The sequence below is a fragment of the Acipenser ruthenus genome, unplaced genomic scaffold (assembly GCF_902713425.1).
Source record: "Acipenser ruthenus unplaced genomic scaffold, fAciRut3.2 maternal haplotype, whole genome shotgun sequence".
NCBI classification, from domain to species: Eukaryota; Metazoa; Chordata; class Actinopteri; order Acipenseriformes; family Acipenseridae; genus Acipenser; species Acipenser ruthenus.
The window spans coordinates 155,519-173,363 of NW_026707510.1; the positions used below are offsets into that span (position 1 = coordinate 155,519).

General features: G+C 47.0%; 1 protein-coding gene across 5 annotated transcripts; it reads right to left on the minus strand.

The window, feature by feature from the left end:
- Positions 1-300: 300 nt before the first annotated feature.
- Positions 301-17,180, minus strand: LOC117969712 (equilibrative nucleobase transporter 1-like). Of its 5 annotated transcripts, none has more exons than XM_059018883.1 (14): positions 16,899-17,180; positions 14,624-14,702; positions 12,468-13,344; positions 11,734-11,869; positions 11,188-11,234; positions 10,207-10,283; positions 9,876-9,968; positions 9,519-9,658; positions 8,770-8,897; positions 8,207-8,359; positions 7,206-7,328; positions 6,436-6,619; positions 5,909-6,032; positions 301-5,317 (listed from the first exon to the last, which is right to left on the minus strand). In XM_059018883.1, exons 3-14 carry the CDS (start codon positions 12,649-12,651, stop codon positions 5,204-5,206), a joined length of 1,503 nt encoding a protein of 500 aa, XP_058874866.1. In that variant the 5' UTR covers positions 12,652-13,344; positions 14,624-14,702; positions 16,899-17,180; the 3' UTR covers positions 301-5,203. The 5 variants fall into 5 exon arrangements, with proteins under 5 accessions (XP_058874866.1, XP_058874869.1, XP_058874867.1 ...); XM_059018886.1 differs by lacking the exon at positions 16,899-17,180 and adding an exon at positions 16,332-16,512 and having other exon boundaries at positions 11,734-11,863; XM_059018884.1 differs by lacking the exon at positions 16,899-17,180 and adding an exon at positions 16,332-16,511 and having other exon boundaries at positions 12,468-12,686.
- Positions 17,181-17,845: the final 665 nt, after the last annotated feature.

Genomic DNA, 17,845 nt, shown 5'->3' on the forward strand with positions numbered 1-17,845 from the left:
TATCCCATCGTTCTTGTTTATTGATTGATTGATTGATTGATTGATTGATTGATTTTGTTTAATTAAAACACAATTTAACCCTTGCAGCCCCGTGTTTCTCTTTGCATGTTCGTTATTTCCAGGTAAGGGGTAGTTTGAAAAGCACAGTCGGGTTTCACCGCTTCATTCTGCTGTTTTTTGATTTGATTGAACTCAAAAATCCAGCAGCTAAAGACGCCCCTTCCTCTGGAGAGACGGGTTTCAAACCCAAAGAACCAAAACGAAAACAAAAAAAAAAAAAACACATAAAAAAATAACAAACACTTTGTAAAAAAGTTTTAATATTTAGTATAAAATGCACCACAGAGTCGCCCCTGAATTTAGTCAAAGCAAAACAGACTGAGCAAAACAATGTAATACAGCCCAGCCCAGCGCATTGCAGTTAAAGAACTACAGCTCCCAGCATCCCTCACCATTGCCGTGGGTGCAGAGGCATGCTGGGAGCTGTAGTCCTAGCCAGGGCTGTACCGATTCACAATACAATAACTATGGCAGCGCAGCTAGAACTGAAGAGCAGCTCCTGAACTCGCAGTCAAAGCAACACAGACTGAGCAAAAACAATGTAATACAGCCCAGCCCAGCGCTTTGCAGTTAAAGAACTACAGCTCCCAGCATCCCTCGCCATTGCCGCGGGTGCAGAGGCATGCTGGGAGCTGTAGTCCTAGCCAGGGCTGTAGCGATTCACAATACAATAACTATGGCAGCGCAGCTAGAACTGAAGAGCAGCTCCTGAACTCAGTCAAAGCAACACAGACTGATGAATAAAATAATAATAAACACAGTGTTTGAGTGACTGCCATACAAAAAATAACAAAACACAGACTGTTATGATGACTCACTCGAACTGTGTAAACAGCAAAAGTGAAGTCTACATTTTAACCTATCAAATTAGATACACACAGCTTGTGGTCAGATTTCTTTATCGAAGCAAAGTATGAGAAATTCATTTTAATGGGTTAAGGAGGTGACCTAATATTGAGAATAGAAAAATACATTGTTAAAACACACCATTTGAGTTATTGAATTAAAATTATATATATATATATATATATATATATATATATATATATATATATATATATTATATTAACAAATATAATGTAAAATGACCTTAGTTATTTAGTATCACGCAGATTATTATTATTCATATTTATATTGTGTTACGTTTCACAGCGTTTCCAATAAAGCTTTATAAAAAAAGAAAGTTAATACATTCAGAGCACATGGCTGGTTTCACAGACCTTCCCAATAGATACCAGAATGGAGAGGGGCCTGTGAAACCAGCCTGAACTCACTGGGTCTGTGGCCCCTGGGGGGTGCCCCTGGTAGCCATCGGTAGCCCTTGGTAGATCTTGGTAGATCTTGGTAGATGTTGGTAGATCTTGGTAGATCTTGGTATCCCTTGGTAGATCTTGGTAGATGCTGGTAGATCTTGGTAGCCCTTGATAGATGTTGGTAGATGTTGGTAGATCTTGGTAGATCTTGGTAGATCTTGGTAGCCCTTGATAGATGTTGGTAGATCTTGGTAGCTCTTGGTAGATGTTGGTAGATGTTGGTAGATCTTGGTAGATGTTGGTAGATCTTGGTAGCCCTTGATAGATGTTGGTAGATCTTGGTAGCTCTTGGTAGATGTTGGTAGATGTTGGTAGATGTTGATAGATCTTGGTAGATGTTGATAGATCTTGGTAGATGTTGGTAGATCTTGGTAGATGTTGGTAGATGTTGGTAGATCTTGGTAGATGTTGGTAGATGTTGGTAGATGTTGGTAGCCCTTGCTAACACTTGGTAGTCTCTGGTAACCCTGTGATCCTCTGGTCTGTATATTGTCTGTAAACACGTGTCTCATTTCCCTTTGTTGTACAGCTAATAATCTACAAGCAATACAAACACACTGTCACTTGAATAGCAACTAGAAACCCTTCGCACAAAATGGTTAAAAACGTCACAAAAAAGGCGTTGGTGAACCCATAAACTATTCTGATTGTAAGACGATATCAAACATTCACAGTATTGCTAAAACACATTCCTTGACAGGACTCCAGTTTGAATCTGCAGCGTTGTGTCTCTTGACAGGACTCCAGTTTGAATCTGCAGCGTCGTGTCTCTTGACAGGACTCCAGTTTGAATCTGCAGCGGCGTGTCTCTTGACAGGACTCCAGTTTGAATCTGCAGCGTCGTGTCCCTTGACAGGACTCCAGTTTGAATCTGCAGCGTCGTGTCTCTTGACAGGACTCCAGTTTGAATCTGCAGTGTCGTGTCTCTTGACAGGACTCCAGTTTGAATCTGCAGCGTCGTGTCTCTTGACAGGTCTCCAGTTTGAATCTGCAGTGTCGTGTCTCTTGACAGGACTCCAGTTTGGTCTGCAGCTCAGCATGACGTGTGGTTCTTGACAGGTTTGAGTTCCTTCGCGGTTCGTTTATCGGCTCGCTTGACAGGTAAATCAGTTTCACAGGAGGCTGGCTGTTGACAGGTGTTGATATCTTTATATTCCTGAGCAGAGGGGAGTGCTGTGGGCTGCAGGGTGTGTGTCAGTGTGTGTGTGTGTACATGTCTGTGTGTGTGTGTGTCAGTGTGTGTGTCTGTCTCAGTGTGTGTGTGTCAGTGTCTTGTGTGTGTGCGTGTGTGTGTCAGTGTGTATGTGTATCTCAGTGTGTGTGTGTGTCTCAGTGTGTGTGTGTCAGTGTGTGTATCTCAGTGTGTGTGTGTATCAGTGTGTGTGTGTCGGGGTGTGTGTGTGTCTCAGTGTGTGTGTTTCAGTGTGTGTGTCTCAGTGTGTGTGTGTCTCAGTGTGTGTGTGTCAGTGTCTTGTGTGTGTGCGTGTGTGTGTCAGTGTGTATGTGTATCTCAGTGTGTGTGTGTGTCTCAGTGTGTGTGTGTCAGTGTGTGTATCTCAGTGTGTGTGTGTATCAGTGTGTGTGTGTCGGGGTGTGTGTGTGTCTCAGTGTGTGTGTTTCAGTGTGTGTGTCTCAGTGTGTGTGTGTCTCAGTGTGTGTATTTCAGTGTGTGTGTGTCGGTGTGTGTGTGTGTGTTTCAGTGTGTGTGTTTCAGTGTGTGTGTGTCAGTGTGTGTGTTTCAGTGTGTGTGTGTGTTTCAGTGTGTGTGTGTCTCAGTGTGTGTCTCAGTGTGTGTGTGTCTCAGTGTGTGTGTGTTTCAGTGTGTGTGTCTCAGTGTGTGTGTGTTTCAGTGTGTGTGTCTCAGTGTGTGTCTCAGTGTGTGTGTGTTTCAGTGTGTTTCAGTGTGTGTGTGTTTCAGTGTGTGTGTCTCAGTGTGTGTGTCTCAGTGTGTGTGTGTTTCAGTGTGTTTCAGTGTGTGTCTCAGTGTGTGTGTGTCTCAGTGTGTGTGTGTTTCAGTGTGTTTCAGTGTGTGTTTCAGTGTGTGTGTCTCAGTGTGTGTGTGTATCAGTGTGTGTGTTTCAGTGTGTTTCAGTGTGTGTGTGTTTCAGTGTGTGTTTCAGTGTGTGTGTGTTTCAGTGTGTGTGTTTCAGTGTGTGTGTTTCAGTGTGTGTTTCAGTGTGTGTCTCAGTGTGTGTGTGTTTCAGTGTGTGTTTCAGTGTGTGTGTTTCAGTGTGTGTGTGTTTCAGTGTGTGTGTCTCAGTGTGTGTGTGTGTCTCAGTGTGTGTGTGTTTCAGTGTGTGTGTGTTTCAGTGTGTGTGTGTGTCTCAGTGTGTGTGTGTTTCAGTGTGTGTGTTTCAGTGTGTGTGTGTGTCTCAGTGTGTGTGTGTGTTTCAGTGTGTGTGTCTCAGTGTGTGTGTGTCTCAGTGTGTGTGTGTCTCAGTGTGTGTGTTTCAGTGTGTGTGTTTCAGTGTGTGTGTGTCTCAGTGTGTGTGTCTCAGTGTGTGTGTTTCAGTGTGTGTGTGTGTCTCAGTGTGTGTGTGTTTCAGTGTGTGTGTTTCAGTGTGTGTGTGTGTCTCAGTGTGTGTGTGTGTTTCAGTGTGTGTGTCTCAGTGTGTGTGTGTCTCAGTGTGTGTGTGTCTCAGTGTGTGTGTTTCAGTGTGTGTGTTTCAGTGTGTGTGTGTCTCAGTGTGTGTGTCTCAGTGTGTGTGTTTCAGTGTGTGTGTTTCAGTGTGTGTGTGTCTCAGTGTGTGTGTGTTTCAGTGTGTGTGTGTCTCAGTGTGTGTGTGTTTCAGTGTGTGTGTTTCAGTGTGTGTGTGTTTCAGTGTGTGTGTTTCAGTGTGTGTGTGTCTCAGTGTGTGTGTGTTTCAGTGTGTGTGTGTCTCAGTGTGTGTGTGTTTCAGTGTGTGTGTGTCTCAGTGTGTGTGTGTTTCAGTGTGTGTGTCTCAGTGTGTGTGTTTCAGTGTGTGTGTTTCAGTGTGTGTGTCTCAGTGTGTGTGTTTCAGTGTGTGTGTGTCTCAGTGTGTGTGTCTCAGTGTGTGTGTGTTTCAGTGTGTGTGTGTCTCAGTGTGTGTGTGTTTCAGTGTGTGTGTGTCTCAGTGTGTGTGTGTTTCAGTGTGTGTGTCTCAGTGTGTGTGTGTTTCAGTGTGTGTGTCTCAGTGTGTGTGTCTCAGTGTGTGTGTTTCAGTGTGTGTGTGTCTCAGTGTGTGTGTGTTTCAGTGTGTGTCTCAGTGTGTGTGTGTCTCAGTGTGTGTGTGTTTCAGTGTGTGTGTTTCAGTGTGTGTGTGTCTCAGTGTGTGTGTTTCAGTGTGTGTGTGTGTGTGTGTCTCAGTGTGTGTGTGTTTCAGTGTGTGTGTGTTTCAGTGTGTGTGTGTTTCAGTGTGTGTGTTTCAGTGTGTGTGTGTGTTTCAGTGTGTGTGTCTCAGTGTGTGTGTGTTTCAGTGTGTGTGTCTCAGTGTGTGTGTGTCTCAGTGTGTGTGTGTTTCAGTGTGTGTGTGTGTTTCAGTGTGTGTGTGTTTCAGTGTGTGTGTCTCAGTGTGTGTGTGTTTCAGTGTGTGTTTCAGTGTGTGTGTTTCAGTGTGTGTGTGTCTCAGTGTGTGTGTGTGTCAGTGTGTGTGTCAGTGTGTGTGTCTCAGTGTGTGTGTGTGTCAGTGTGTGTGTTTCAGTGTGTGTGTCTCAGTGTGTGTGTGTGTCTCAGTGTGTGTGTGTGTCTCAGTGTGTGTGTGTGTCAGTGTGTGTGTTTCAGTGTGTGTGTCTCAGTGTGTGTGTGTGTTTCAGTGTGTGTGTGTGTCAGTGTGTGTGTTTCAGTGTGTGTGTTTCAGTGTGTGTGTGTCTCAGTGTGTGTGGGCGGCAGTCTCTCTTTGCTTGGTCTCCCGGCGGCAGTGCAGGTACACGTTGACTGGATGAACAAACGCCAGCAGAGTGACAGCGATCAGAGCCACATTCACCTGGAAAATACAGAGGGGCCGTTAATACAGCACAGGACAGGACAGGGGGCATTAATACAACACAGGACAGGACAGGACAGGGGCATTAATACAGGACAGGACAGGACAGGGGGCATTAATACAGCACAGGACAGGACAGGACAGGGGCATTAATACAGCACAGCACAGGACAGGACAGGGGCATTAATACAGGACAGGACAGGACAGGGGGCATTAATACAGCACAGGACAGGACAGGGGCATTAATACAGCACAGGACAGGACAGGGGGCATTAATACAGCACAGGACAGGACAGGGGCATTAATACAACACAGGACAGGACAGGGGCATTAATACAGTACAGGACAGGGGGCATTAATACAGCACAGGGGCATTAATACAGCACAGGACAGGACAGGGGCATTAATACAGGACAGGACAGGGGGCATTAATACAGCACAGGGGCATTAATACAGCACAGGACAGGACAGGGGCATTAATACAGCACAGGACAGGACATGGGGTATTAATATAGGACATGAGGATTGATTCATATAAGGCAAGCTGAATTCATTAATAGAAGGGCAGGGTATTGGGGTGTCTGGACTCACGTAGAGGGGGTCCCCTTGCAGCGGCCCCTTGACCAGGATGAAGCAGGGGTACTGGAGCAGAGACACGACAGCAGACAGTGACATCACCAGACCATACAGCTTCCCGAAGTGACGGGGAGGGAATCTGGAGGGAGGGGGGAGAGAGAGGAGATATGTGGCAGCGTTCTAGAGCAGTAATCTGTGTTCCGGAGCAGCGATCTGTGTTCTAGAGCAGCGATCTGTGTTCTAGAGATGTGATCTGTGTTGTGGAGCAGCGTTCTAGAGCAGTAATCTGTCTTCTAGAGCAGTGATATGTGGATAATATGTGGTATTGGTGCAGACTGCAGTGTCTGTGTTTATTAATGCGTATCCATGGTTCTACAGCAGGGGAAAGTGTTTTAGAGCAGAATGCTCTAGAGCATTGATGTGCATTCTAGATCGCTGTTGTGCATTTTAGAGCGGGGAGAATGTTCTAGAGCAGCGCTGTGTGTTCCGGAGTGGTGCTGTGCGTTCCTGAGTGGTGCTGTGTGTTCCGGAGCGGTACTCACGCGATGATGATGAAGGCCGCGTTGCCCCCGTACAGGAAGGAGCGGTTCAGCACCTGCAGGATGAAGGTGAGGTACTGGAGGGGGAGGACTGGGACCGCGGCGCACACGGAGAACAGAACGCACTGGAAACCAGTCAGAGAGAGAGACAGGATCGAGGAGCGCAGGTCAGCCAACCGCGCCGAACCTGACAGAGAGAGAGAGGGGTTCAGGACTGGGAACTGTGGGAGCACTGGGAATACACAGAGATAGACACGCAGACACACAGATATCTATAACTACAAAACACATTCAGAAAAACTGAAATTAACTTTGTTAATGCAATTCCAACGAACCGCCACTAGATGTCAGGCTAGTTCTACAGTTGAGACTGTTACTAATGCTTCAACCAACGTTTCCACTAGAAGTCTTTCTCAGCGTCTTCAGTGTAAATTCAATGGCAAACGTTTCCACTAGAAGTCTTTCTCAGCGTCTTCAGTGTAAATTCAATGGCAAACGTTTCCACTAGAAGTCTTTCTCAGCGTCTTCAGTGTGAATTCAATGGCAAACGTTTCCACTAGAAGTCTTTCTCAGCGTCTTCAGTGTAAATTCAATGGCAAACGTTTCCACTAGAAGTCTTTCTCAGCGTCTTCAGTGTAAATTCAATGGCAAACGTTTCCACTAGAAGTCTTTCTCAGCGTCTTCAGTGTAAATTCAATTCTTTCTCAGTGTCTTGGATTTCTAAAGTTATTCACACACACACAGTTGTATAAAGACGGGGTTCGTTCTCTCACCGTTTTGGGGGTCCCTCTGGCTGTGCGCCCCTCTCTTGTGTCTGTCCATGATAAGCCCGTTCCAGGGGGCACAGAGAACCCCACAAAGTTGAGTGAACGCAAAGGCGTTGGTGTAGCGACTGACTGACAGAGAGAGAGCGAGAGAGACACCATCAATACACTGAGATAAAACCCTGCACAGAACCACAGCAATGCTGGCAGGACCGCACTGTATAACACTGATACACAACCCTGCACAGAACCACAGCAATGCTGGCAGGACCGCACTGTATAACACTGATACACAACCCTGCGCAGAACCACAGCAATGCTGGCAGGACCGCACTGTATAACACTGATACACAACCCTGCACAGAACTACAGCAATGCTGGCAGGACCGCACTGTATAACACTGATACACAACCCTGCACAGAACTACAGCAATGCTGGCAGGACCGCACTGTATAACACTGATACACAACCCTGCACAGAACCACAGCAATGCTGGCAGGACCGCACTGTATAACACTGATACACAACCCTGCACAGAACCACAGCAATGCTGGCAGGACCGCACTGTATAACACTGATACACAACCCTGCACAGAACCACAGCAATGCTGGCAGGACCGCACTGTATAACACTGATACACAACCCTGCACAGAACCACAGCAATGCTGGCAGGACCGCACTGTATAACACTGATACACAACCCTGCACAGAACCACAGCAATGCTGGCAGGACCGCACTGTATAACACTGATACACAACCCTGCACAGAACCACAGCAATGCTGGCAGGACCGCACTGTATAACACTGATACACAACCCTGCACAGAACCACAGCAATGCTGGCAGGACCGCACTGTATAACACTGATACACAACCCTGCGCAGAACCACAGCAATGCTGGCAGGACCGCACTGTATAACACTGATACACAACCCTGCACAGAACCACAGCAGCTACCCAGCATGGTGCCTATATAAAGTTCTAATGCGCTGGCATTGTTGTACACACTTTTTTCGGGGTCCCCCTCGGTCAGTCTGCTCAGCATGGGGTTCAGGGTGCCGATGAACAGATAGTGACGGAGCTGCATCACAGAGAGCCAGAGCAGTTGCCACCAAAAGAGCCAGGAGAGAACGCAGCTTCGGAACGACATCTCAGCGTCACCTGAACAAACAAACAGAGAGAGAAATCAGACTCCCGCTGCACAGCAGTGTGATCCAGTCCTGGTTTCACTAGGAGTTTAATAATAAGACACACCTGAGCTTGTTAGCTAGACACACTGGGGGCTGATCATACTGGTAGTAAAACCTGGACTGGGTGACACTGCTGTGGGATAGGAGTCTGTCTGCACACACACACACACACACTGAGACACACACGCACACACACACACACACTGAGACAAACACACACACACACTGAGACACACACACACACACAGAGAAACACACACAAACACTGAGACACACGCACACAGAAACACACACACACACAGACACACACACACACACACACACACTCTGTTACTCAGGCAGTGATCTGCAGTGGCAGTGCAGGGATTAACCACGCCTCACCCTCTCTCAGCGGCTCCTCCGCTGGCTGCAGTACCTCCGTGGTCCTCTGGGGGGCTCTGTTTCGAGGGCCTGCCCCCTCCCCCCCTTCCCTGGTCGGCGTGAAGCTTTGGGACGTCTCGCAAGACACCCTGGAACACGAAGAGTTAACACTCAGAACAGCAAGACAGCAAGACCAGGCAGCTGCTGGGCACTGCGATAGACAAGTGTAACACAGGCTAGATCACCCAGTGTCTTTATACAAGAGCCAGCGCCAGCTAGTGTCACTTTAGATCAAGTTTTGCTTTGCTGGCAGTACACTGGCTGTGCACTAGAGGGCGCTGGCTCTTACTACTATACAGACTGGCTGACATAGCTAGAACTGAAGAGCAGCTCCTGAACTCACAGTCAAAGCAACACAGACTGAGGAAAAACAATGTAATACAGCCCAGCCCAGCGCATTGCAGTTAAAGAACTACAGCTCCCAGCATCCCTCACCATTGCCGCGGGTGCAGAGGCATGCTGGGAGATGTAGTCCTAGCCAGGGCTGTACCGATTCACAATACAATATCTATGGCAGCGCAGCTAAAACTGAAGAGCAGCTCCTGAACTACAGACACTCCAGAGTTAATGCTAATGTGAGAGTTTGAATAAACACTGTGTTTGAGTGACTGCAGTGATAAGAAGAAGCAGCGCTGGGAATAATTGCCCTGTAGGGGGTGCGTGGTTGTGTTTTGGGAGGGGTGCAGCACCCCCTGTCCTCTCTCACTCACCCGTAGGTGAAGTCCTCTGGCAGGGGGTACGGGATGTGTTTTCGGGGGAGCAGAAAGAACGTCCGGAGCAGATGCAGCACACTGCAGGACGAGATGAACAGGAACATCGATCTGAGAGAGATACCAATCTCAAACAGCACCTGAGAGAGGAGAGGAGAGGAGAGAGGGGAGAGGAGGAGAGAGGAGGGGAGGAGAAAATGACAAAATTATTGACTATAAATGGCAAATTGAAACTCTCTCCTCTCTCTTCTCCTCTCCTCTCTCTCCTCTCTCTCCTCTCTCTCCTCTCCTCTCCCATCTCTCTCCTCTCTCCCCTCTCCTCTCCTCTCCTCTCCTCTCTCTCCTCTCCTCTCTCACCTTCACGATCAGGAACACTGCGGATGATGAATCGAATGCTCCGTTATAGAGAGTGATGATGGTGGAGCGATGCTTTTCAAACAGATTCCCAACCTGCAAAACAAAACCAAAAAATTCAGAAATCAACTTGTGAGCTCAAGAAGATCCCGAGCGAGTTTCATCACAATCGGACGAGCGCTTCTCTAGATGTGTGTGAAAATGTAAGAGTGACAGACAGACAGGCAGACAGACAGACAGACAGACAGACAGACAGACACACACACACACACACACGCAGACAGACACACACACACACAGACACACACACACACAAAGACAGACAGACACAGACCTGGATATTGGTGACTAGAAATAAAATCCCTCCGACAGCCAAAAGACACAGAGCTGGATACAGCAGCAGCGAGGATGCTGAGAGAGAGAGAGAGAGAGAGATTGAATCAGTGCTTCAGAAAATATATATTTGACATCAGTCCCGCCAGCATTGCCCTGCGTACAGCACAGCACTGTCAGGCTCTGTCCAGAACACAGCGGGCAATGCCAGCGCACCAGATTATAACTTTATATAGACACCATGTTGGGTAGCTGCTGTGGTTCTGTGCAGGGTTGTGTATCAGTGTTATACAGTGCGGTCCTGCCAGCATTGCTGTGGTTCTGTGCAGGGTTGTGTATCAGTGTTATACAGTGCGGTCCTGCCAGCATTGCTGTGGTTCTGTGCAGGGTTGTGTATCAGTGTTATACAGTGCGGTCCTGTCAGCATTGCTGTGGTTCTGTGCAGGGTTGTGTATCAGTGTTATACAGTGCGGTCCTGCCAGCATTGCTGTGGTTCTGTGCAGGGTTGTGTATCAGTGTTATACAGTGCTGTCCTGCCAGCATTGCTGTGGTTCTGTGCAGGGTTGTGTATCAGTGTTATACAGTGCGGTCCTGTCAGCATTGCTGTGGTTCTGTGCAGGGTTGTGTATCAGTGTTATACAGTGCGGTCCTGCCAGCATTGCTGTGGTTCTGTGCAGGGTTGTGTATCAGTGTTATACAGTGCGGTCCTGCCAGCATTGCTGTGGTTCTGTGCAGGGTTGTGTATCAGTGTTATACAGTGCGGTCCTGCCAGCATTGCTGTGGTTCTATGCAGGGTTGTGTATCAGTGTTATACAGTGCGGTCCTGCCAGCATTGCTGTGGTTCTGCGCAGGGTTGTGTATCAGTGTTATACAGTGCGGTCCTGCCAGCATTGCTGTGGTTCTGCGCAGGGTTTTATATTGGCGTGACTGGGACTTTGCACAGAGGTTATTGATCCAATAAACAGTTAATTCGCCGTCTTACCTGCTGAGGAGAAGGCTATCATTAGCGTGGCGGTGGTGTAAAAGGATCTAGAGGAGAGAGCAACAGGAATAACTGGTGTTTGAAATCAGCTTGGGTTAATTTGCATACAGGGTGGAGCCTGCCTGGGGCGGTCCTGTGACCAAAACCACACAGCACCGTGTAAAGTTATATATGAGGATAAACCAAAGCGAGGACGGGAATCAGACTCCCGCTGCACAGCAGTGTGATCCGGTCCTGGTTTCACTAGGAGTTTAATAATAAGACACTCCTAAGCTTGTTAGATAGACACACTGGGGCTAATCAAGCTGGTAGTAAAACCTGGACTGGGTGATGTTGCTGTGGGATAGGAGTCTCATTACTAGCCCTGTTCAGCCCTAACAGCAGCTAACTGACAACGATTAGCCAAAGAAAAGCTCTTATTCAAATTGTAACCGACTAACATGCATAGCGAAGCCTCTGGCACCAAGTCAAGCCCCAGGAGGGATTATGTGTTTGAGCAGGGTTAGAAACTCGCACGCACATACTGGTGTTACTGGTTTTACTCACATTCCCAGTAGCCTGGCCGCCGTGGTACCGAATCGGTCAAAGATGTATCCGATGGGCAGAGTCATGAAGTTATTCATGAAGGAGGCGACCGTGAAAATGAGAGAGAACTGCTCGTCCTGAGAGCTGCAGTCTGGAACTGAGAGAGGGGGAGAGTGAGAGGGGGAGAGTGAGAGGGGGAATGGAGGGAGAGAAAGAGAGACGGTGAGAGACAGGTGTTAGAGAGAGAGAGACAGTCTGTGTGTGTGGGAGGGGATTAGATCAACTAATACCTTAATTATTCACAACTTTAAACATGCAAACAAAATAACTGTGCTCTCCCCTCTCTATCCTCTCCTCCCCTCCTCTCCTCTTCTCTCCTCTCCCCTCCTTTCCTCTCCTCCCCTCTGCCCACCCTCTCTCCTCTCCTCTCACCCCTCTCCTCCTCTATCTCCTCTCTATCCTCTCCCCTCCTCTCCTCTCCCTCCTCTGCCCTCTCTCCCCTCTCTCTCCTCTCTCCCCACCCTCCCCTCTCCTCTCTCCCCACCCTCCCCTCTCCTCTCTCTACTCCTCTCCCCCTCTCTACTCCTCTCCCCCTCTATCTCCTCCCCTCTCTCCTCTCCTCTCCCCCTCTGCCCTCTCTCCTCTCCTCTCGTCCTCTGCCCTCTCTCCTCTCCTCTCTCTCCTCTCCTCTTTCCCCTCTCCCCCCTCTCTCTCCTCTCCTCCCCTCTCCTCTCCTCTCCTCTCCTCTCTCTCACCTGTGTTATTCTCTACTGTGTCGGTTGAATTCACGCAGCGCTCTCTGAAGTATCCCTCACTCTTGAGAACGAAGACGAGGGACGCCCAGCCGAAGAGGACGCCAGAGAAGCAAATGCACTCCATGAACCCCGAGACCAGAGTGACCCCCCTCCGCACCCGCTCACACGCCCCCAGCCCCGCCATCGCCACGGGAACCACTGAGAGATACTGGTACTGCACTGGGAATAGCAGAGGCTGTACTGGGAATCACTGAGGTTGTACTGGGAATCACTGAGAGATACTGGTACAACACTGGGAATAGCAGAGGCTGTACTGGGAATCACTGAGAGATACTAGCACTGTACTGGGAATGGCAGAGGCTGTACTGGGAATCACTGAGAGATACTGGCACTACTGGGAATAGCAGAGGCTGTACTGGGAATCACTGAGAGATACTGACACTCTACTGGGAATAGCAGAGGCTGTACTGGGAATCATTGAGAGATACTGGCAGTGTACTAGTTGCTTCTAGAGTGTTCTAGACTTGTGTTTTTTATCGCGTTCCCTGATTCTCTGTGGCTTGCTAGACTGGGTTCTAAACTGGCCCCTCTCTATCCTGTGTTCTAGACTCTGGCGCTCCCCTCCCTGTTCCCGACTGGATTCTAGAACACTCTGGAATAATTTGTAAAATAGTTTTTAAAATCTGCTGCTCTTGTGAAATGCCACTGGTTGATAACCTGGTTTCACAATCATAAAAAAAAAAATTAAAAAATTAAATGAACAATGATAAAACATAAAAAATCCCCTTTTACGTTGTGTTCTAGAGCATTCCAAGAGCGTTCTAGAACATTCTAATGCAGCTGCAGGCAACTCTGCGGTTCCTTTCCCTTTTCAGTCCTAAAAAAATTAAATAAAAATAAATGTAAATCAGTAAATACAATATAAACAGCACTGAGGGGATTCTGTGTTAATAAAACAGCACCGAGGGGATTCTGTGTTAATAAAACAGCACCGAGGGGATTCTGTGATAATAAAACAACACTGAGGGGATTCTGTGTTAATAAAACAGCACTGAGGGGATTCTGTGTTAATAAAACAGCACTGAGGGGATTCTGTGTTAATAAAACAGCACCGAGGGGATTCTGTGATAATAAAACAACACTGAGGGGATTCTGTGTTAATAAAACAGCACTGAGGGGATTCTGTGTTAATAAAACAGCACCGAGGGGATTCTGTGATAATAAAACAACACTGAGGGGATTCTGTGATAATAAAACAGCACCGAGGGGATTCTGTGATAATAAAACAACACTGAGGGGATTCTGTGATAATAAAACAGCACTGAGGGGATTCTGTGTTAATAAAACAACACTGAGGGGATTCTGTGTTAATAAAACAGCACTGAGGGGATTCTGTGATAATAAAACAACACTGAGGAGATTCTGTGATAATAAAACAACACCGAGGGGATTCTGTGTTAATAAAACAACACTGAGGGGATTCTGTGTTAATAAAACAACACTGAGGGGATTCTGTGATAATAAAACAACACTGAGGGGATTCTGTGTTAATAAAACAGCACTGAGGGGATTCTGTGATAATAAAACAGCACTGAGGATTCTTCTCACACTCAATGACAAACGTTTCCGCCCAGAAAATGCCTGCCACATGTAGCACAAACTACAAACTGCCCTTATTATTATTTATTTCTTAGCAGACGCCCTTATCCAGGGCGACTTACAATAGTTACAAGATATCACATTATTTTTACATACAATTCCCCATTTATACAGTTGGGTTTTTACTGGAGCAATCTAGGTAAAGTACCTTGCTCAAGGGTACAGCAGCAGTGTCCCCCACCTGGGATTGAACCCACGACCCTCTCGTCAAGAGTCCAGAGCCCTAACCACACAGGGAATCTGCACAACAGTGATATGAGAGAGAGAAAGAAAAAGAATGAAAATGAAAGAAAAAGAAAGAATAAAAAGAGATAGAATAAAAATAATTTTAAAAAAGAATGAAAGAACAAAAGAATAAAAAAGTACAATAATTTAAAAGGAACCAGATCCACACAAAAAAAAACAGAATTACTAAAATCAATCAATCAATCAATCAATCAATCAATCAATAAATACAAAATAAAGCAAACAGAATCTAGCAAAACACACAAACTCACCTCAACAACTCCTGCACCCACGAAGCCTTCCAAACCGATCAAATACTTTCAATTAAAATGCCAGTGGAGTGCGATCGCCCTGGAGGGAGGGAGGGAGAGAGAGAGGGTGTGATCAATCAATCTAAGGCTTGGCCGATTTAAAAACCCATTTAGTTGTTTAACAGAAGAAAAAAATAAATGAAACTGTTTCTCTGCTGTGTGATCGAGAGACACGAAGGGCTCAACAGCTATCAACCGAATTCTTAGAGGAGAGCAGAGAAGAAGTCTGAGGTAAAGCACAGAGAATCAGAAGCCCTGATTATAATGCTTGCTGTCAGTAAAAGCCTCAGAGAGTGGGTTGTGATCAGAGAGCCACACACTCACCTTCACCTCGCACACTCAGAATGCTCCCTGAGCCGCTAGTAATGAGGTTCTCATCAATCCCTCTGTATTTCTCGCAGTAGTAGATTCCTGAGTCACTCAGGGTCAGGTTCACAATTCGAATGGAGAGATCTGTGTCGTGGTTTTAATGTACTTGAGGCACACAAAGGTCGTTTCTCTCATTGGGCGGAGGGGGGTCTGTAGAGTAGAGATACTGTCTGCCGCTGCCAGTGTCCCTGTACCATCTCACTGATCCTGAGAGAGAGTGAACACACAGTGCTGCTCCCCCCCACCCCCCACGTGTTTTTGGGCGCCTGGTCTGACTAACATCCCCTCCCTGTCTCTCACGAAAGTAAAAGAGAGAAGTGTGTTTTCATCAGAGACAGAACGCTGCGCTATAATTAGGGGCTGCAGTCACACACAGTAACGTGCTCTATAGGGTCATCCATCACGAGTCTAATCACGAGAGACACCGGCTTACTTATATGGCAAATGTGGAGAGTTTCGCAAATTTATTAAAAAAAAAATATATATATATATATTTTAATAATAACAATAGCAGGGTCCATTCGCCCCGTCGGTCCCTGTCTCTTATGGTCCAAGACGACTGTCTGTCTCCTCACTGAACTAATAGAAGTGAATCTGTCCAGCTGACTGTATTGAATTTGCTGGCTCTCAGATCCCCAGTACAGTACAGTGCTGTGAGTTCACTAGACTAGACTGTATTGAATTTGCTGGCTCTCAGATCCCCAGTACAGTACAGTGCTGTGAGTTCACTAGACTAGACTGTATTGAATTTGCTGGCTCTCAGATCCCCAGTACAGTACAGTGCTGTTAGTTCGATACACTAGATTAGACTGTCTGTTATCAATGTTTTTAGGAGTGGCTTGTCTTTACTTGGTTGATAACAAATGTAAGTTATTTAAAAAGTGTGCTGCAGCCACCTGATTACAATGAGGCTGAGCGTCTGCAGTCTGAGTTGTCCCACAATCCTGTTCAGTTTGACGCTACAATAACGGCTATCGATGACTGCACTGTTATTGACGATGCTGTTTCTGACACTGAAGATAAAGGAATCAGCGTCACTGTTTTTTTTTACTATGGGAAACTTTTATAAGGGTTGTTTTTTTTAAAATGCTTTACCAGACCTCTCTGTGCTTTACAATGCTTCCCTATGCTTTACCAGACCTCCCTGTGCTTTACAATGCTTCCCTATGCTTTACCAGACCTCTCTGTGCTTTACAATGCTTCCCTATGCTTTACCAGACCTCTCTGTGCTTTACAATGCTTCCCTATGCTTTACCACAGCCTCCCAGAGTGGGTTGTGATCAGAGAGCCACACACTCACCTCGCACACTCAGCCTGGTCCCTGAGCCGCTAGCAATGAGGGTCTCATCAATCCAGAAGCCAAGTAGTTGCAAGCAGATAAAAAGCGGAACAATAAAATAAAACAAATGTTTGAAAATATGTTAGAGAGAGAGAGAGAGAGAGAGAGAGAGAGAGAGAGAGAGAGAGAGAGAGAGAGAGAGAGAGAGAGAGAGAGAGAGAGAGAGAGAGAGAGAGAAGGGGGAAGTGTTGAAATCTTACTGGTACGATCTGATCTGCTGTTATTAATAAGAATGCATCCAGACAGGAACTCATGAGAGAGACGTTTGTGGGACAGTAAGAGAGCATTAAGCAACCAACGCCTGTTTAAAAAGAGGGAGGCGACACACCGCGTCAGACTTCCAAACTCCCTGCAGACTCCCTGCAAACTCCCTGCAAACCGTCCAGAACTGAAGATCAAGTACATTCAGAATTGCAAAGCAGCGGCGCCTCAATGTTATTCTGAGGCAGCGCGGTCCGTAACGCATCAGTGATTCTGCAGGGTTAGGAGTGAAGGATACTAGAAGTGATCAGAGAGCCACACACTCACCTCGCACACTCAGCCTGCTCCCTGAGCCGCCAGAAATGAGGGTCTCAACAATCCCTCTGTATTTCTCACAGTAATACCTTCCTGAGTCACTCAGGGTCAGGTTCACAATTCGAATGGAGAGATCTGTGGCGTGGTTTTGATGTACTTGAGACACACGGGGGTCGTTTCTCTCATTGGGCGGAGGGGCTGTAGAGTAGAGATACTCTCTGCCACTGCCAGTGTCCCTGTACCATCTCACTGGTCCTGGACGAGCCCCTGTCACATTGCAGCGTACAGTAACCTCTCCCTCCTCTGTGCCAGTCACAGAGCCCGGGTCCTGAATTATAATGGTTAAGAGACACCCCTAGAGAGAGAGAGAGAGAGAGAGGAAACAGGAAATCCATTTCAGAAAGCAAAATAGAAGCTTAAAACTTGATTCAATCAAAAAATAAAAATAAAACATTTTAAACTTTGTGATGGAGGCTCTCGGTAGATGACAATAAAGTCGTTACACGCTGTCTCTCACACAAATACACACAGAGGCACTGACACACACACACGCTGTCTCTCACACAAATACACACAGAGGCACTGACACACACACACGCTGTCTCTCACACAAACACACACAGAGGCACTGACACACACACACGCTGTCTCTCACACAAATACACACAGAGGCACTGACACACACACACGCTGTCTCTCACACAAACACACACAGAGGCACTGACACACACACACGCTGTCTCTCACACAAACACACACAGAGGCACTGACACACACACACGCTGTCTCTCACACAAATACACACAGAGGCACTGACACACACACACGCTGTCTCACACACAAATACACACAGAGGCACTGACACACACACACGCTGTCTCACACACAAATACACACAGAGGCACTGACACACACACACGCTGTCTCTCACACAAATACACACAGAGGCACTGACACAC